General features: G+C 40.7%; 2 protein-coding genes across 2 annotated transcripts; one reads left to right on the top strand and one right to left on the bottom strand.

Moving 5' to 3' along the window:
• On the top strand, positions 1–3,217 carry LOC149426694 (chymotrypsin-C-like). The gene is made up of 7 exons (XM_089644308.1): positions 1–42; positions 464–637; positions 970–1,204; positions 1,343–1,458; positions 1,610–1,777; positions 2,492–2,648; positions 3,018–3,217. The coding sequence occupies exons 1-7, from the start codon at positions 1–3 to the stop codon at positions 3,215–3,217; spliced, it is 1,092 nt and encodes a 363-aa protein (XP_089500434.1).
• Positions 3,218–14,508: 11,291 nt separating this feature from the next.
• LOC149426693 (uncharacterized) lies at positions 14,509–16,453 on the bottom strand. Its single transcript, XM_089643454.1, has 2 exons — positions 15,284–16,453; positions 14,509–14,574 (listed from the first exon to the last, which is right to left on the bottom strand). Exons 1-2 carry the CDS (start codon positions 16,451–16,453, stop codon positions 14,509–14,511), a joined length of 1,236 nt encoding a protein of 411 aa, XP_089499580.1.
• Positions 16,454–17,971: the final 1,518 nt, after the last annotated feature.

The following is a 17,971-nucleotide window of genomic DNA, read 5'->3' as shown; positions in this document are numbered from 1 at the left end:
ATGGGCCTCGATATAACAGTCAACAATTATATGAAGATAAGGGTGAACTAAAATATTGTTTTGTAATTGCTCATTATAGCCGTGAACTCGTAATTGCCAAGTTCGACTGTATATATTCTTTTAAATGTATAAATTGGGAAATAACACAAATTCATCAAATGAAATTTACTTGCTTACGCCGGGGAACACTTTGAACCTGCGACCTTTGGATTGCTAGTCGAGAGTCATACCACGGAGGCCGAGTTATGCGCTCACATGTTATGCGGTTGACAGTGATAAACTTCCTTTACCGCTGTTTTTCTGATGTTGACTAAAAAGTTTATCACCATAGTTCCAAGGGATCAATATAAGACAAGGAACATAATTTATGAGCGTTCTTAAATGTATGATGTAGATTAAATATATTAAACTCAAATTATAATTATCATGCCCAATTATTTTTAATCAAAATTAATCCTTCCAGAATTCAGACGTTGCAAGAGTTTATGCTAAAAACTTATCATTTACAATTAGTCCACACTATAGAAGAGTTCCAGACGACTTGGGATTTGAGGTGATAGCTCCCCAAGGAAGGCCATTTCCAAATATAGAATCTGTTACAATCAATTCAAGATCAGTCTGCAAAAATCCTAGAAAGGTATGTATTCAGTATTCTCTTTACTAATTCTAAATAATAAATCGTATTGAACATCTTTCCCGATTTTGCCTCCAGCTAGGGTATGCGAAGGGTTAACTTTATTTATTTCTATTCAGTTTACAGAATGAATGGATTGTGGAACGTAAGATGGATACATACTATAAATGGTGTATATGTTACAATTTTTCGTGAACACCTCCTGTGCTGAGGTGTTCACGTTTTTCTAAGGAAGGAGGAAATATCTTGGGAAACAGCCAAGATTATGTATTGTTTGTTTGCATTTTCAAATTATTTTTTAAAGTAATAGCACTAACCAACATTAATTAACACAGTGGAAGCCTTTCATCGAAGGTGTAGCAGACATAGCCGTGGGCACTTTAACCAATCCCAAAAACTTCAATGCCTTTTGCGGTAGGAGACAACTACCACATGTGGAACTGGTGTTTGGTGCAGTGGCAACCAAACCTGGAGACTGGCCGTGGCATGTCGCCCTGAGCCGTCTTGTTGGAACCGAGTGGATATACCAGTGTGGTGGGACCCTTGTGTCCACGACCGCCATTGTAACAGGTAGAATAAAACATTCTGTATTCCTCTTCGTCACTTATCTACACGCACAAGTTTCAAATTTTTATTATGTATTACGGAATTAATTAGAATTATAATTATTATCACTTTGTAATAACTTTGTGAACATATTATTTTTAGCTGCTCATTGTGTGACAAGATCTGGATCAAGAACTTTAGTACCTAGCGATAACCTGCTTGTTCAACTTGGAATGTACAATTTAAAAGGCGAAAATCCAGATTTACAGGAAAGAAGGGTATTTACATATTTGCATAGGTGGAAATATTTAGGTTTTCTTCTTTCACTTTGGTTTCAATTTGGTTGGCACCAAAGATATCTATTATATTTCTAAAATTGAAATTCTAACTGTATTATGCACTTTTTTGTTTGAACATTTCTGCTTTTAGGTATCAGATGTGTACATCCTTAAAGATTATGATCCATTATTGATGAGGAATGACATAGCCATGGTTCGCCTGGTATCGGAAGTGGAGTATGGTCTGCTGATTCAGCCAATATGTTTGTGGCCAGATGACGACTTGTCTAAAAATCGTGTGTTTGGATTACAAGGAACTGTAAGTAAAATTAATAAGCTATCTAATTTTTTTAACATTAATTATTGAAGACAATGTTAATGATTCTTAAACAAAAATTTGAAACAGAAAAATCAAAAAAAGATTCGGTCGCATCTAGGACTTGAACCCAGGACCTACGCCTTACCGGGGCGGTGCTCTGGGCTAATAGGCCCTAGTTATGTACATGTACATGTTACCCTACCTATTTACATGCGCAAACAAACAATTCATCTTAATATTTTGAAGCATAACTTGAAAATTGTGTTTTTTTCTCGAAAATTATTGAATTAACGCCATCTATAAACGAGCAGATTATGAATAATTTTACGTTTACCTCTTAGGTTCCGCATTTAACGGTCGTTATAATCTACGTGTTCATAGATGGGGTAAATTTAATTATTTTATGAAAACACAATTTTGGCAAGTTATGCTTTAAAATATAATAAGTATGAATTATTTGTTTGCGCCCGTACATAACCAATATGAACATGAATACATTAATAGTTTTGTCCGTATAAAAACTCAATTCTTTTAAGTAATGCATACAAATGCAATATTGTATCGGTGATTCAATCCAATAGTTTATTTGTATGCCTGTCTTCAAAGAATACAGACAAAACTATTCACATGGCTCCTAAGTAGAGATACTTCATATTAGGCGCTTCTTATATAATCTGTAAATGCTTTTTGTAATATCCACATTAATAATTCCAGGTTGTTGGTTGGGGACTAAATGAGAATTTGACATTATCCGAGCAGTTGGCGGCTGCCGAGGTGCCTGTTATTCCCGACTTTGAATGTCTTCTGAGTGAATCGGAATTTTTCAAAAGATATCTGACCAACAATAATTTTTGTGCCGGCAGAAGAAATGGTAATACATGAACATGTTTTCTGTGCAATAATTGATATAAGTTTTGTGCTTTACAAAGCATTATACATAATTAATGAATGGTTGCCTCTGGGAACTAGTAGGGCTATTACCATGACCTTGTCATCTCAGGAGGTGTTTGCGGCTTTTGGAAGTGGAAAGTACCAATAGCTGTAGGAATGTAAAGAGGATGATTACTCAGCGGTTCATCTGCATCCGTATTGTGAAACCAGGAGATATCGCCCGTCACCCAGGAAAAAGTGTGGTGAATTTCATTACAGGGATACTTGAAATATGGGAAATACTACAATTGGCCTATGTCTTGACTGTATCTGTCTCAATAATATGATAATAATGTTTGCCTTTGTTTAGGTACAAGTGCTTGCAACGGTGACAGCGGCGGCAGCTTTGTAATTCCTCGGACAGAAGCCGACAATAAGGTGTCTTACTATCTCCGTGGTATTGTGTCTCTCAGTGTGGGCATGGTGGGGACTAAAATCTGCGATAGGAGTCAATATGTCTTATTTACAGACTCCGCCAGATATCTCAGCTTCATTAATGAACATAAATAAATAACGGTTAGTTTTTGGATGCTGCCACTTCCACATTGTATGAGAAGCCACGAACGGCAAAAGCGTAACAAAAACATGTTAAATTCACTCCTCGACAACTCAAAATCACATTAAAAATTTTTATTTTCCTGGGTAGGTTTTCCAGGCAAAAAGTGTTCATATCTTGGGTGAAAATTAACCAATCTCCTCCTTTAAATATGCATCTCTATGGAAGTGTGTTTATGAAAATTTTCGAAATATGTGTATGCTCTTAGAATGTTTGTAACGGGAGTTCGGACATAGAAATCAACAAATAAATTTAATATTACTGATAATATGGCCGGACACTCTTTTTTTTATTTTATTTTATTTATTAACATTCAAACCTGCTAAACTACTTATGTAGTTTGTCAGCAGGTACATAATGACAACATTTTTGCAATAACATGGTACAATGGTAAAACAGTATGTAGGTATGTATAATGTTGATGATAAATTAACAATAAATGACAAGTTGGTTAAATTATAGAATTGTATAAATATAAATATGTAAAAAGCAGTATAAGCCTCATATAACAAAAACAAGCACAAATGAATTTAATATGAACAAATGAATATAATCGAGTGAATATAATCAACAAGTACTTCTATGGTTTTAATATACATAAGGTAATTTGATAAATGAAATTAACAAGTGATATGTAATATTTGTATATAAATATTTAGAGTAAATGGTAAACATTCTAGCTACTTATATGGTATCAGGAATACCAACAAAAGAAAATGTCATCAAGAGAAATTATTCCGGCTGTCGTCCAACTAAAGCAAATTTTCATTTTACGTAATTAAAAATTAAAATGCCAAAATTAAAAATTTCCCAAATACAGCCAATTTCCTTTTATAGTAATTAAGGTATATCAAAAGGTTTTATTTAAAAATATTTCGTAATATCCATGGCCAGCGATTCCGAATATTTACCAAAAAAAGTTATTATTTCCTACTTATCGCATGACTTCAAAAATTTGTTTTTGATTGTAATATACACTTAAAAATAAAGTTCCAGACGAACGATAATAATATTTTTTAAATAACATAAGCAAAGCCTTTATGTAATGTTTTCATACGTTAATGTACATAATACAAGCTTACTTAAGGCGAAGCTTAATGCTAAATCACTATTTAGATTAATTTTTATAACCAATTGGTGTACATTATGAATACCAAAAAATATGCTTTAGATAAATTGAAGATTTTCCTATCGTTTCGCTTGAGTAGAATACAAACAAAAAATTTATTACTCAATAAAAAATATAAATGTAAGCTACAAAAAAAATATATTTTTTCAATAGAAATGTATGAACGCGTAAAGGAAACAACTATTAAAAAATACAGTATCATAGCTAAGATTATCTGTGACCATAGACTAATAGTATAATACATCAATGTCTGTGACAGTTTAACTTGATTAAATTTTTTGCTTTCTTATAAAATTATTTAAATAATTAAAATTATTTAAAAAATATATATATATTTTTTTTATATTAACTCCACTCAGGAGGCCCTGAAGAAAATAATTTCCCTCAGGGCCTATGTCATCTTTGGGGATGCTGTGTGGAGGGTCTTTTTGTGGAGAGGAAGGAGTGAACATGGGTCTTGAAGAGTCCCATGTTGTAGGAGGGAGGAAACACAGAGGCCGGCAGTTCGTTCCACAGCTGAGCTGTTGAACTTAAGAACGAATCGTAGAAGCGACCCGTTCTCATGTGACAAATGTCAACCGTGTACAAATGTTGGGCGCGCGTTTGGCGTGTATCCCGACTACGCACCGGTGCCGAAGGGATCAATGACGCTAGTTCCTCAGAGCATCTTCCATTTTAATATAGAATAGAACAAGGACAGCATACCTACCTGACGCCTGTGCTCTAAAGATTGCAGTCCGTCTGTTAAGATTGGGGAATCTATCAAACGGACCGCCCGTTTCTGCACAGAGTCAAGGGTTTTTTTCAGGTATTTTGGGGCTCCAGACCAGAGATGGCTGCCGAATTCGACAGTAGGGCGCACTTGCGATTTGTACAGGGTCAGCAGTTGTGTACTATTAAAGTATCTGCGGGCCCTGTACAGTACGCCCAGCTTCTGAGAGGCCAACTTTACTCTGGCTTCGATGGAGCCCCCGTACCTGAGCTGGTCACTTATAGTTACACCAAGCATATCAATGGAAGGCCTGTTCGGAAGATTGCTTCCGTTGAAGGAGATTAGATTATCATTTGGATCCCTTTTAGACGTAATCAGACAGGATAGGGTCTTTGAAACATTAAATTCGACGAGATTATTTTTACCCCAGGAGGAAATACTCTCGAGATAACCGTCCATTCTCTGCTTCAAAGCCCTCCGAGCCGTTGGAGTTTGTGTGCCCTTTGGGGGCTTGTCAAACAAAAAGCTATCATGAACTGTACTGTCATCCGCGTAGCAATGAATCGGTGCACATGTCAAAAGGTCATTGATGTGCAATAAAAACAAAGTCGGAGACAGAACCGATCCCTGTGGGACGCCAGCATTTATAGAGTGCGAGGAAGAGGTGAAACCGTCAGCAACCGCCTGAATCGACCTATCCCTTAAAAAGTCAGCAATCCACGTACACAGGGATGCGGGAAGTCCGTAAGAAGGCAATTTGTTGACAAGTCCTCGGTTTCAGACCCGGTCAAAGGCCTTGGATATGTCTAGTGCGACCGTTTGGGTCTCACCGTGACGTTCCAGGCACCGCCCCCAAACATGATTTTAAGTTTTTTTTTTTTTTTTTTGTAAGGGTATGAGGTGAAAGGAAGGTATGGAATGGAAAGGTATGAGGGGTGGGTAGGAATCTGGGGTTCAGGCTGTCCAGGAGTCAAGCGATTTTAATGCCTATTACCTACAACATAAGGTAAACCAACAATATACTCATTTTTGGCTTGTAGCTTCCTCTTGAACATTTACCAATTGTTTTAATTTAAATAAAAATCCCATGTCCGATAGTACCCGAAGTAGCCGTATCCGATAGTTAACAACCAAGTCAGTGCAGTTTAAAAAATTACCGCCTGCCTAGATATAATGGGTATGCATATAATTTAAAAAAACTTAAGTTTTCATTTTTGTCATAATAATAATAATAAGTGTTTTACTATCCTTTTTTGTAACAAATAGATATAATGATATCCTCACTGGGATCACCCGTGCTGAGGATTCATATGATTAAAATTTAGTAGCACGGAAAATATAAAGTATTTATATATAATTGATTAGTGTTTTTTTCTGAAATAATTATAAACATATTAGGCCTAGCGCGCACCACGATTATATTTTTTGCGACACGATTTTAAAATCGTGCTACAATAAATCGCAAAAATAATACTGCGCGCATCGCGATTTAAAATTGCGATAATTGTTCATTCTCAACATGGATTTCGAACAAATTGCTTGTATTGTTTTGCTTCTTCGGAAGAGGAGGAATAAAAGAAAACATAAATACTGGACTCATCCTTTTACAGCAGAAAGATATGTTAAAGGTTTCTTTTATCTGAAATACAATGATCTTCGACAGTATCCAAAAAAATTCTTTGGCTATTATAGAATGACGATTCAGACATTTGACAAACTATTAAGAATTGTTGGACCTCAAATTGCATACAATAATACTAGATGGCGGAATGCAATCTCAGCTGAAGAAAGGTTGTCAGGTAGCGATTTTAAATCGCAGTGCGCGCGTGTCCATATAACTTCAAATGCTATAATTTTATTTTGCGACAATCGCGTCGCGCGCTGTCGCGGAAAAATGTGACAAATCACAATTTTAAAATCGCAACTATTTATTTGTCGTATATGCGCGCACATACTTACTAACTCATACGTTGCATTTCTGCGACAAAATTATCGTGATACAGAAAATCGTGGTGCGCGCAAGGCCTTACATAGTGTTTTTTGTTCAGTTGAGTGGTTTCAGTTTCAGTCTTTATTTAGTGTCAGTATATTATCTATTTTTGATCTCCCTATGTTTTGTATCCAGCTTTTTATTTGAGATTTAAATGTTAAAATATTGTTGTGAGTTTTGAATGAGAGTGAGATTTTGTTGTAGAGTTTTAGCACCATAGTGTTTGAAGCTTTTTTACCATAGTTTGCCTGTATTTGTAGTTGCTTGTTGGATATGGTTTAGAATAGAGTTGTTTAAGTGACGTGATGTTAAGTTTGTTGAAGATTTCGTCAGTGTTAGTTCTTACAGGGACTTTCAGAATATTTTTTTATTATGGCTTTTTGTGTTTTAATTAGTGATTTTAGGATATTGTCCTTTGCAATTCCCATCCGATAATACCGTATTCTATGAGCGATTGGCAAAGATGTAGATCTTTATTCGTTATTTTTTACTAAGGGCATTCCTGATGATTCACTAATGATGTGATGATGGACCTTAAGGTTTCTGATTTGTGTGAATATAGACATATCTCTACTGCAAAACTACAAATTTGCACATGCGATATTGTTCTTCGGGATCGTCGATATTGTAAGAAGTATGTTCCGTCCACCAGTTCTCGGGAAGCAAATCTGAGTTGAATAAAGGGATTCCCGATGCCGTTGACTGACTTCCACCAACTCTCCTTTTCTTAATGTGAACACTGCACAAGAGTGCCAAATGTCTGGAGCCAGTGAGACTATGCCATCCTCGATTGGGGTATGTTGTGAGGCTGAAGGTAGATGGGTGGGGGGGAAGAAAAAGGTGGGGGAGTACCTGGCTATACAGATCTGGTCACCAAACATGGCTAAAGCCATTTCAAGCAACATTTCAATACTGAATGATGGTTTTACACCAGGACGATACTGAAAGTATCTTCCAATCTGATATTATATTATTTTAAATGATTGAAATTGTGAAATAACACAAATTCATTAATTAAAATTTTCTTGCGCATGGCGGGATTTGAACCCGCGACCTTCGGATTAAATAAACCACTCAGCCTTAACCCTCAAGCACATATCCATACGAAGAAAATAATTCCATGTAAGATTAAGAGCTTTAATAATCATTTCATTTTGGCGAACATCCTAACCGAATTTGTTTTGTTAAAAATAATGCTTTTAGGATCAAAAAATTGCACAAGTTTATGCACGCAATTTGGTTTTTACTATTACTCCATACTATGGAAGAGTTCCAGACAGATTGGAATTTGAGGTACTAGTTCCCGAGGGAAGTCCATTTCCAAATATAAAATCCGTTACAATCAATTCAATACCGGTCTGCGAAAATCCTACAAAAGTATGTATTCAGTAAAATAACTCTTTACTACTTAATTATAAATAATAAATCACTTATTCTGTTTTTGGATTCAGCTGGGTTGACGGAAGGCATAAAGTAGGAGGAAGCGCAATACGAATCTCAGAAAACAACCAACATAATGCATTTTTTTATGTACATTATATTTTATTTGAATGTTGCTATGCGCTCACCAAACATAAGTTTCACAATGGAAGCCTTTCATCGAAGGTGTAGCAGACACAGCCGTGAGCACTTTAACCAATCCTACAAACTTCAATGCCTTTTGCGGCAGGAGACAGTTGTCACACACGGAACTGGTGTTTTTTTTTTTTTTTTTTTTTTTTTTTTTATAGTCGGAGGCGGTTTACTTACGTTCCCCGCGAGCACTTAGGCCATAGGCCCATTGTACTATCTCCCATTTTACCTCATTCCCTTGCCAGTAACCCGGTCCCTTTTATGAAGTTCACCAGGGCTGTCATTGGATATGTGGCGATGTCTTCTGGTTCCACACTGTGTCTTCCCAGGTATCTGAGCCTCATTCCCAGCAGAGCGGGGCATTGGCACCATAGGTGAATTGGAGTCTCTTCCTCCTCTTCACATTTCCTACAGATGTTGGTGTTTTCCACTCCCAACAGTTGCATGTGTCTCCTGAGATGGCAGTGTCCCGTTAATAGTCCTACCAGTTCCCTCAGTGAGTTTCTGTCCATATCGAGTAGTTGCCTGGTTCGGTTAGGGTCCGGTCCGTTTATGAGTACTTTAGATTGCCTCATTCCGGGTGCCTTCTTCCATTCCTTCCAGTGTTGGGATTTGACCCACCTCTTGATATGTAGTTTGGTGTGGCAAGCTGCTACTCCTACGGCCGGTTCAGATCCCACAAGTGGTGCTTTCGCCCCTTTCCTTGCTAGTTCGTCAGCCCGCTCGTTGCCCTCAATACCTTTATGTCCTGGTACCCAGAGCAGGGTTACTTTATTGATGGTCGCCAGTTCTATTAGGATAGTCCTGCATTCCATCACCAGTCTGGAGTCGCATCGGTTACTTTCCAGTGCCATTAAGGCCGCCTGGCTATCAGAACATATGTTTATGTTCTTATTTCTGTACCCGATACTCATATTCTCCTGTGCGCAGACTAAGATGGCTTTCATCTCAGCTTGAAACACAGTGCAGTGCATTCCTAGAGGTATACTGAGTTCCCTCTTAGATCCCTGTAGACAGACCCCGGCCCCTGTTCCTTCCTCCATCTTGGACCCGTCTGTGAACCAGATTAGTTCCTGTTTGGAGTTTGGACCTGGGACCGTGTCCCATTCCTCCCTTGTGGGGTACGTCACTTTAAACAGCTGTCCGAAGAAGTATTCGGCTTGTTTGCCGTCCTGCTTCATCCCAGCCGTCGGACTAATTGCCCTCAGTCTTATTCCTATCTCCGTGTGACTGTTTCTGGGCAACTCTCCTCTCCATTGGCCATTGCAATGTAACCTGTAGGCTGCCGCCATCGCCGCCCCCTCTATTTCTATGTTTAGTGGGGGTAGGTTCAGCAGCACTCCCATGGCTAGTATTGGAGTGGTTCTCATGGCTCCTGTGATGCTTCTGCATGCAAGTCCCTGTATGTGATTGAGTGTGACCATCACTGTTTTCAGTGTTGTTCTCCTCCACCAGACCAGGGCTGCGTGCATGATCCTTGGTTTTACAACGGCTGTGTAAAGCCATTGCATCATTTTAGGTTTGAGACCCCACGTTCTGCCGCAGATTCGCCTAGTTGCCCACATCAGAGCACAGGCCTTTCTGCCTACAGTTTCCACCTGGTTTTTCCAGCTCAGTTTGGCATCTATGATGACTCCGAGGTACTTAACCGTGTCAGAGGGTTCTAATTCCTTTCCATAGAAGGTTGGATTGCTCCATCCTTCTAGTTTCCTTTTACGCGTAAAGATTACTAGTTCTGTCTTGTCTGGGTTGACTGACAGTCCTGTTTCTTCACACCATTCTTCCACTGTTGCCAGTGTTGACTGTATAAGGCCTCGGGTTGTGTCTGCATCCCAACACCTTATTATGGTTGCAATGTCATCCGCATACCCTTGCGTATATAGGCCCCTGTTGTTGAGTTTCCGGATGAGGTTGTCCACCACCAGGCTCCACAGCAAGGGTGATAAGACCCCTCCCTGTGGACACCCTCGTGTCACCAGCACTTTGATGCTTACCTCACCCCTTGTCACCGTAAGTATCCGGCCTGAGAGCATGTTCCTCAGCCACCTTCTGGTGGTTTTGTCGAGTCCATGTCTTTCTGCCGCTTCATCAATGGATTTAATAGTGGTGCAGTTAAATGCTCCCTCTATATCCAGGAATAGCCCTACCGCCAGTTCCCCAGTCGCTTGTGCCTGCTCCAGTTTGTACACCAACCTGTGCAGTGCCGCGTCGACTGACTTACCTGCTTGGTAAGCAAACTGTAACTCGTGGAGGGGCTTCTCTTTCAGTGCCCCGTCCCTTATGTGCCTGTCCATTAGCCTCTCCATTGTCTTCAGAAGAAATGAGGTGAGGCTAATTGGGCGGAATGCACCTGGTTGGTCGTAGTCAGCTCTCCCCGGTTTGGGTATGAACACTACCCTTGTCTTCCGCCATGGTATGGGGATTGTAACGTATGCAATTTTAGGTAGGTACATTCCAATGTTTAAAAGGAAACGGTAGAGCTGAGATCTCATCTCAAGATTGTGGGAATAATTTCCTGTCAAGTAAGTTAAGTGATCATAAATAAAAGAGTGAGTTCTTAATGGAAAATATATTGAAACATCAAAGCAACTACAAAGGAGTACAGATGATAAACATGTAATCATAGAAATAAATATAGGCACATACCCGATGGACTCTTGAATTAAACTAAACTAACTTAACGTGAAACGAAAGAACGACAACGAATGGCGAACGAAAACTTGCTCTCGGCAGCGGGGAACGGACCCGGGACGGAGGCCAGGACATCCTTCTCTTAGTGGAAGCAGGAGGACGCATCTCCTTCAATGGACGCCTGCAGGGGCATCAGGCCTGCAGCACGTGGTAGTCGACCAGACTCTTCAACGGAGCCAAGACAGCAATCCGTTTTCTTAGTGGCAGCGGGAGGACAGCAACTCCCTCAATGGACGCCTGCAGGGGCATCAGGCCTGCAGCACGTGGTAGCCGACCAGGCTTGTCTTACAGACTTCGGGAACAGCAATCCGTTCCTTCGCGACGCGGGAAAACTCAGCCATCAACTACTAGCCATAGCTAGGACCGATCCATTTACGGTTTCAGTTCCGAAACACGAGTATACAAATATGACCAACGGCCAACACTGGATGAAAAGCGGGATTCCATAATCCCCACTAGAAATAATAATCAACACGAACTATTCGTGAAAGGATAAACACCCCGCGCCTTTTTTAAAAGAAATAATAACTCCTATTCACATGATTAACTCAGATTGAAGCCCCTTTGAAGGAGAGTGACTGGCTCCACCGGTCAGCAGCCTTGGCTGACCGGGGAGGAAGTGACCATGAACAAAACTCTACTTCCTTCCTTCAAAATATTGCCAAAGTTCGAAAAAATACCCATAGACAAAATAAACCCAATTAAGCAATTAAGCAAGAACTTCTCTTGTCACAAATATTTATGTGACAATTCCCCCCTTCCCACAAAATGTTTGCCCTCAAACATGAACAACTAAGACCACTAATAAACTAAACTATGAGTCCAACAGGTGTCTAGAAAAATGAAAACATAAACAATAATTAGTAGTTATAATAACAACTTAGAATTAAGTTTCTTAAAAACTAAATTTCTTAAAAATAAATTTCTTAATAATAAAGAAAAAAAACAAGATCACTTTTCCTTGCACAGGAAATCAAGGCCAATTTGGCTTCACTTTAGGGTGGTTAAACAGCCCTCACTTACACTGAATTTACGCTATAATTAAATAGCAAAATGAGAAACCTATCTAACTAAGTCCATCCGGTTTAACAGTCTTATGACAAAAATCTTATGACAACATTCTTATGACAAAACTTAAAATTAAACAATACTTAAAATTAAACAAACATAGATAATGAAAATATCTTTATAGATATACATTTTTTTTTACAATTCAGAACAATGGAGTTCAAAGTTGGCAAAATTAGTACACAAGAAAATACTTTTCTGTGTTATTAGTAGTATAGAATCAGTTTACAAACTGTCTATCAGACGTGACCAGAGTAGGGGTTTGTATTGGATTATTTATCCATCATTTTTTTCTTATCGTTCGTTATTGAACCAGGATTTACAATTCCGAAGAAATACCAATAAGTAACAGAGTCGTCAAACAAGAATAATATTCAAATTATTCTTTTTGCGAAAGTCAAATCAGGTCAGGTTTATAAAACTATAAATACCTGCCAATCAAGGTGGACAGAATAGGATTTACATAACACAATACCTATCTATTTATCAATCAGTTCATGACCAAAGTCAATTGGTACTAAAAAGCAAAACAGAAACTAGTAAGTTAAGCTCATACCTTAGGATATACAAAAATCCATATAACAATCTGCAGCAAACACTCAACAGAGTGACATTGATTGTAAAAGAAAAGAGACCAAGGCAATACCCAAGCTGGCATTCCTTAAAAGAACACTCCAAGTGTAGACAAAAACGTCAGCATTTCTTGTACAAACAAAACAAAATTGTGTGATCAACTATGGCTTTCAGTGAGTTGACACTATTCGAGGGGTGATCAATCCAAAATTTAATGAATGACACTAGTAATACTTAATTTATAGTCTAATACTGGTATTAACAGTAAGACTCTAATGTTTATCACATTTAGACTTAAAAACTAAACAGAAACACACTTTCCTGTATTAGAGGCAAAGTGATAATTCCAAAGGAATTAATTCCTAGTTAAGCACGCCAAAGCAGTACTAACTTCGTTAGAGACAAAACAACTTTCTTATGAACTAAGACTTATTTAAAGAACTTTTAGGAAAGCAATACCATACTTAAAGTTTATGAAATACAAACTAACAATAAAAGAACTAACAGAACTTTTGTGCATCAGAAAGTAGCTCAAGTCTCTGAAACACAAAATTCCAAGATATACATTCTCAAGTTCCCTGGAGGTTCAATGGGCCGATAAAAGGGCCTCCAGTGGACTAAAGAAAGAAGGGCTTAAACTTAAAAATAAAAACATTACAACATAATCCTTTATACAGACGGAACCAAGAAATAAATCAATGTGTGTGCATGTATGTAACTAAGTGTATTATAACCAATATAATCAAATATTTGAAACTACCAAAATCTCGAAACTAGTGTATGTCATTAATAACAAGAAAAAACATAGTAACGAAGAAAAGAAAGACTTAACTAACAAAATTTGGGCGCCAAATGTAACGTATGGAAATGCTAAGTGCACACACATTGATTCAACTCTAATATTATCAACTAGTATTAATGAAAACCCAACTTGACATGACAGAAAAAAGGATACTGCACCGAAAACGAAATATTTTAAACGTTGAGCGCCAAATGTAACGTATGCAATTTTAGGTAGGTACATTCCAATGTTTAAAAGGAAACGGTAGAGCTGAGATCTCATCTCAAGATTGTGGGAATAATTTCCTGTCAAGTAAGTTAAGTGATCATAAATAAAAGAGTGAGTTCTTAATGGAAAATATATTGAAACATCAAAGCAACTACAAAGGAGTACAGATGATAAACATGTAATCATAGAAATAAATATAGGCACATACCCGATGGACTCTTGAATTAAACTAAACTAACTTAACGTGAAACGAAAGAACGACAACGAATGGCGAACGAAAACTTGCTCTCGGCAGCGGGGAACGGACCCGGGACGGAGGCCAGGACATCCTTCTCTTAGTGGAAGCAGGAGGACGCATCTCCTTCAATGGACGCCTGCAGGGGCATCAGGCCTGCAGCACGTGGTAGTCGACCAGACTCTTCAACGGAGCCAAGACAGCAATCCGTTTTCTTAGTGGCAGCGGGAGGACAGCAACTCCCTCAATGGACGCCTGCAGGGGCATCAGGCCTGCAGCACGTGGTAGCCGACCAGGCTTGTCTTACAGACTTCGGGAACAGCAATCCGTTCCTTCGCGACGCGGGAAAACTCAGCCATCAACTACTAGCCATAGCTAGGACCGATCCATTTACGGTTTCAGTTCCGAAACACGAGTATACAAATATGACCAACGGCCAACACTGGATGAAAAGCGGGATTCCATAATCCCCACTAGAAATAATAATCAACACGAACTATTCGTGAAAGGATAAACACCCCGCGCCTTTTTTAAAAGAAATAATAACTCCTATTCACATGATTAACTCAGATTGAAGCCCCTTTGAAGGAGAGTGACTGGCTCCACCGGTCAGCAGCCTTGGCTGACCGGGGAGGAAGTGACCATGAACAAAACTCTACTTCCTTCCTTCAAAATATTGCCAAAGTTCGAAAAAATACCCATAGACAAAATAAACCCAATTAAGCAATTAAGCAAGAACTTCTCTTGTCACAAATATTTATGTGACAGGATGTATCCGAGGGCACAGCATGCCCTCAGGATCTTCGTCACCGGAAGTAGGATTGTATCTAGGCCCCTCTGTAGAAGTGCCGGAAAGATTCCATCCTCTCCTGCGCTTTTAAAAGGGTCAAACCCTCTGATTGCCCATTTAACTCTGGAGGGAGTAACTATTTTAGCCGCAGTGTCCCAGTCCTTACCTTCCCGTGTAACTCGGGCTGGTGGTGGACCGGTATCATCTGCTTCTAACTTTTTGTAGCCGGGAAAATGTTTCCCCAGCAGTACCTCCAACTCCTCCTCCCAACTGTTGGTATATCCTCCATCAGCTTTTTTGAATGGGCCTTTTGCTGCCCCTGGGTCTTTTGCAAGAATTTTTTGGATTCTTGCAGTCTGTGGGATGGTTTCCACCTCCCCACAGTATTTCTCCCAGGAGCATGTTTTGGCTTTCTGGATTGCCACCTTGTACTCTTTCTGGTATTGCTTGTGGGCATCCCAGTTTCCTGACTTTTTGGCCTTGTTGAAAGCTTGCCTTACTATTTTCCGTAGCTCCTGCAGTCTTCTGCTCCACCACGGTGTATTGTCCCTGGTACTTGTCTTCAGAGGGCAGCTATTTTCGTATGCCCTTATCATTGAGTCCCTCAGTACTTCTACTGCGTCCTCAATTTCTTCGGGGCAACCGTATTTAGCTGGGAATCTTGTCATTCCTATATTTAGTTCCTCCGAGTATCTAGTCCAGTCAGTTGCTTTTGGGTTCCTATATGTATCGGTCCCCGTTTTGCTTGTTTCTCCCTCTAGTTTAAATTCTATGTGTCGGTGGTCCGACAGGGATGGTTCGTCCGATACTCTCCATCCTGAGACTCTTAATGTTCCTAGGGTCAGGTCTATCACCTCCTGTCTGTTACTTATAACGAAGGTGGGTTCCCTACCTCTATTAAGAATCTCAAGGTTCACTGTCATCAGGTATTCCAGGAGGTCCTGTTCTCGTTTGTTGATGTCCGTACTCCCCCACACAGTGTGGTGCGAGTTAGCATCTGCTCCGAGTATCAGTTCCCTACCCTTCTCCCTGCAGTCTTGGACGAGTCTCGTTATTTCCCTTGAGGGTGGTGGTTCCACAGAGTCATAGGGCATGTATGCTGATGCCACAACTACTTCCCTGCTTCTTTGGTCCAGCATGACCTGTAGCTTCACAGCCACTAAGTCCCTACTGCAGTGTTCGGGTAGCAGTGTGCCAGGTATCCCTCTGATGAGAATACAGGCCCTGGGTCTGTCCCCCGACTCGTTATAATAGATTAGACCTTGGTTCATGTTTAGTCCTCTGACCTTCCCCCTATAAGTCCAGGGTTCTTGGATCAGCGCGACGTCCACACTGTCCCGAGTGACTCTACTGCTAAGCACTGCAGTCGCTGCCGGACTGCGGTGCAAGTTTATTTGAATGAACTGTAAGTTTTTAGCCATTACTGCCTAATCCTTAAGTCATTCCTCCTATTTACGCTCCTCGGTGTTAGGAGAGCGCACCGTGAAAGTGGCCTTCCTTATCCCGACATGCGCCGTCATCCCCATCTCCCTCAGCACCTTCACACTTTCCTCGTCCACACTCATGATCAGGCGATACATGTTCTTATCCCTGATCGAGTCGTGGACGATCCATTTTTTTGTGTGTAGCCGGGGAGTCTGGTTCTCCAGCAGTTGTAGCAACCTCTCGGTGCTTACTGCTCCATTTTCGGGGATTACTGCCATAACCTTTACGTACTTTGGCAGTTCCTGCAACCCCACCACCTCCAGGTCGCAGCCCTGCCATTTCCGTATGGTCGGCACCATCTCCCTCAGCCATGTCTCTGACTCCTTGTCGGAGCAGGTCATTTTCAGGACGCCCCTCTGAGTGAAGCATTCGTCGAATCTGGGTTTGAACTGCCCCTTTGGGATGCTCAAAATCAGATCCGCGGCCGCCTCACTCACGAGGGCCTCCTGCTCTTTTGTAAATTCTTCCTCTCTGCTCCTATGTACTACAGCCACTCGAATTTTATTTCCAGCGGCTTCCGCATAGGTAGCAGAGGTGAGAATTCCTCGGGGCTTTTTCCTGGAATTTCCCGGTGAAAGCCCCAAGGGTTTAGGTTCTGGTGAGGTTCTTCTCCTCTTCCCAGCCTTCTTTTCCCCGGGCGTTCCAGGTTGCTCCCGGTTACCTTCTGCGGTCCCCGTTAGCTTCCGGTCTGTCCCTGGTTTGCCTTGCCTGGTTCCGGCCTTCGAGGTCCCTGGTTGTCCCCAGCGGACTTTTACAGTCCCTGGTTGTTCCCGGTTTCCTTCCTGCCGCCCCTGCTTCTCTCTTTTGAGTTTTCTCCTCGCAGCCCCACTGAGTTTCTTCCCACTGATGTGAATTTTTTTCACATCGTCTGACAGGGACTTTACCTTGTCTTCCTCAGCGGTGGTTGTTGGAGTGAGTCTCTTCTTTAAGTCCCCCCCTCTCCGCTGGTTCCCCGAGGGCCCCAGTTGGAGTCGGGGGTTCTTAAAGAAGTTATTTTCCAGGTCCCCTGATGGTCCCTGCATTTCCACGTCTGGATCCCCTGGGGGATCCCGCCGTGTTGCGTCCGTCGGAGGTCCTTCTTTATGGTTCCCAGAGGGCCCCTCAAGGGAAGAGTCCACCAGGGTGGTCCCATCTCTCCTCTCCACTTCCTCTTGGTTCCTCAAAGGCCCCAAGAGGGATGAGTCCACCGAGGCGGCCTCAACTCCTCCTTCCACTCCCCCTAGGTTCCTTAAAGGTCCCTCGTCAGTGTTGTTTTGGTTTTTGTTTTTACAGTCCATATTTGGTCCCACGAGTATCTAGGGAAATAAAAGGTCCACCCCAGCAGAGCCCCGAATGCTGGGGTAAGGTCTGTATACTCCGAGATGCGACCTTGTGTCTCGGAGGAACCGTTCGTGACACTGTTCCCCAGTGTCATTCAGCCCTGAGCACGGTATCTCACACCTTAGCTTGGGATG

The sequence above is a fragment of the Hesperophylax consimilis genome, chromosome 1 (assembly GCF_061612785.1).
Source record: "Hesperophylax consimilis isolate HC1 chromosome 1, BYU_Hcon_1.0, whole genome shotgun sequence".
NCBI classification, from domain to species: Eukaryota; Metazoa; Arthropoda; class Insecta; order Trichoptera; family Limnephilidae; genus Hesperophylax; species Hesperophylax consimilis.
The sequence above is the reverse complement of the archived record's forward strand: the minus strand, read 5'-3'. Positions and strand labels throughout refer to the sequence as shown.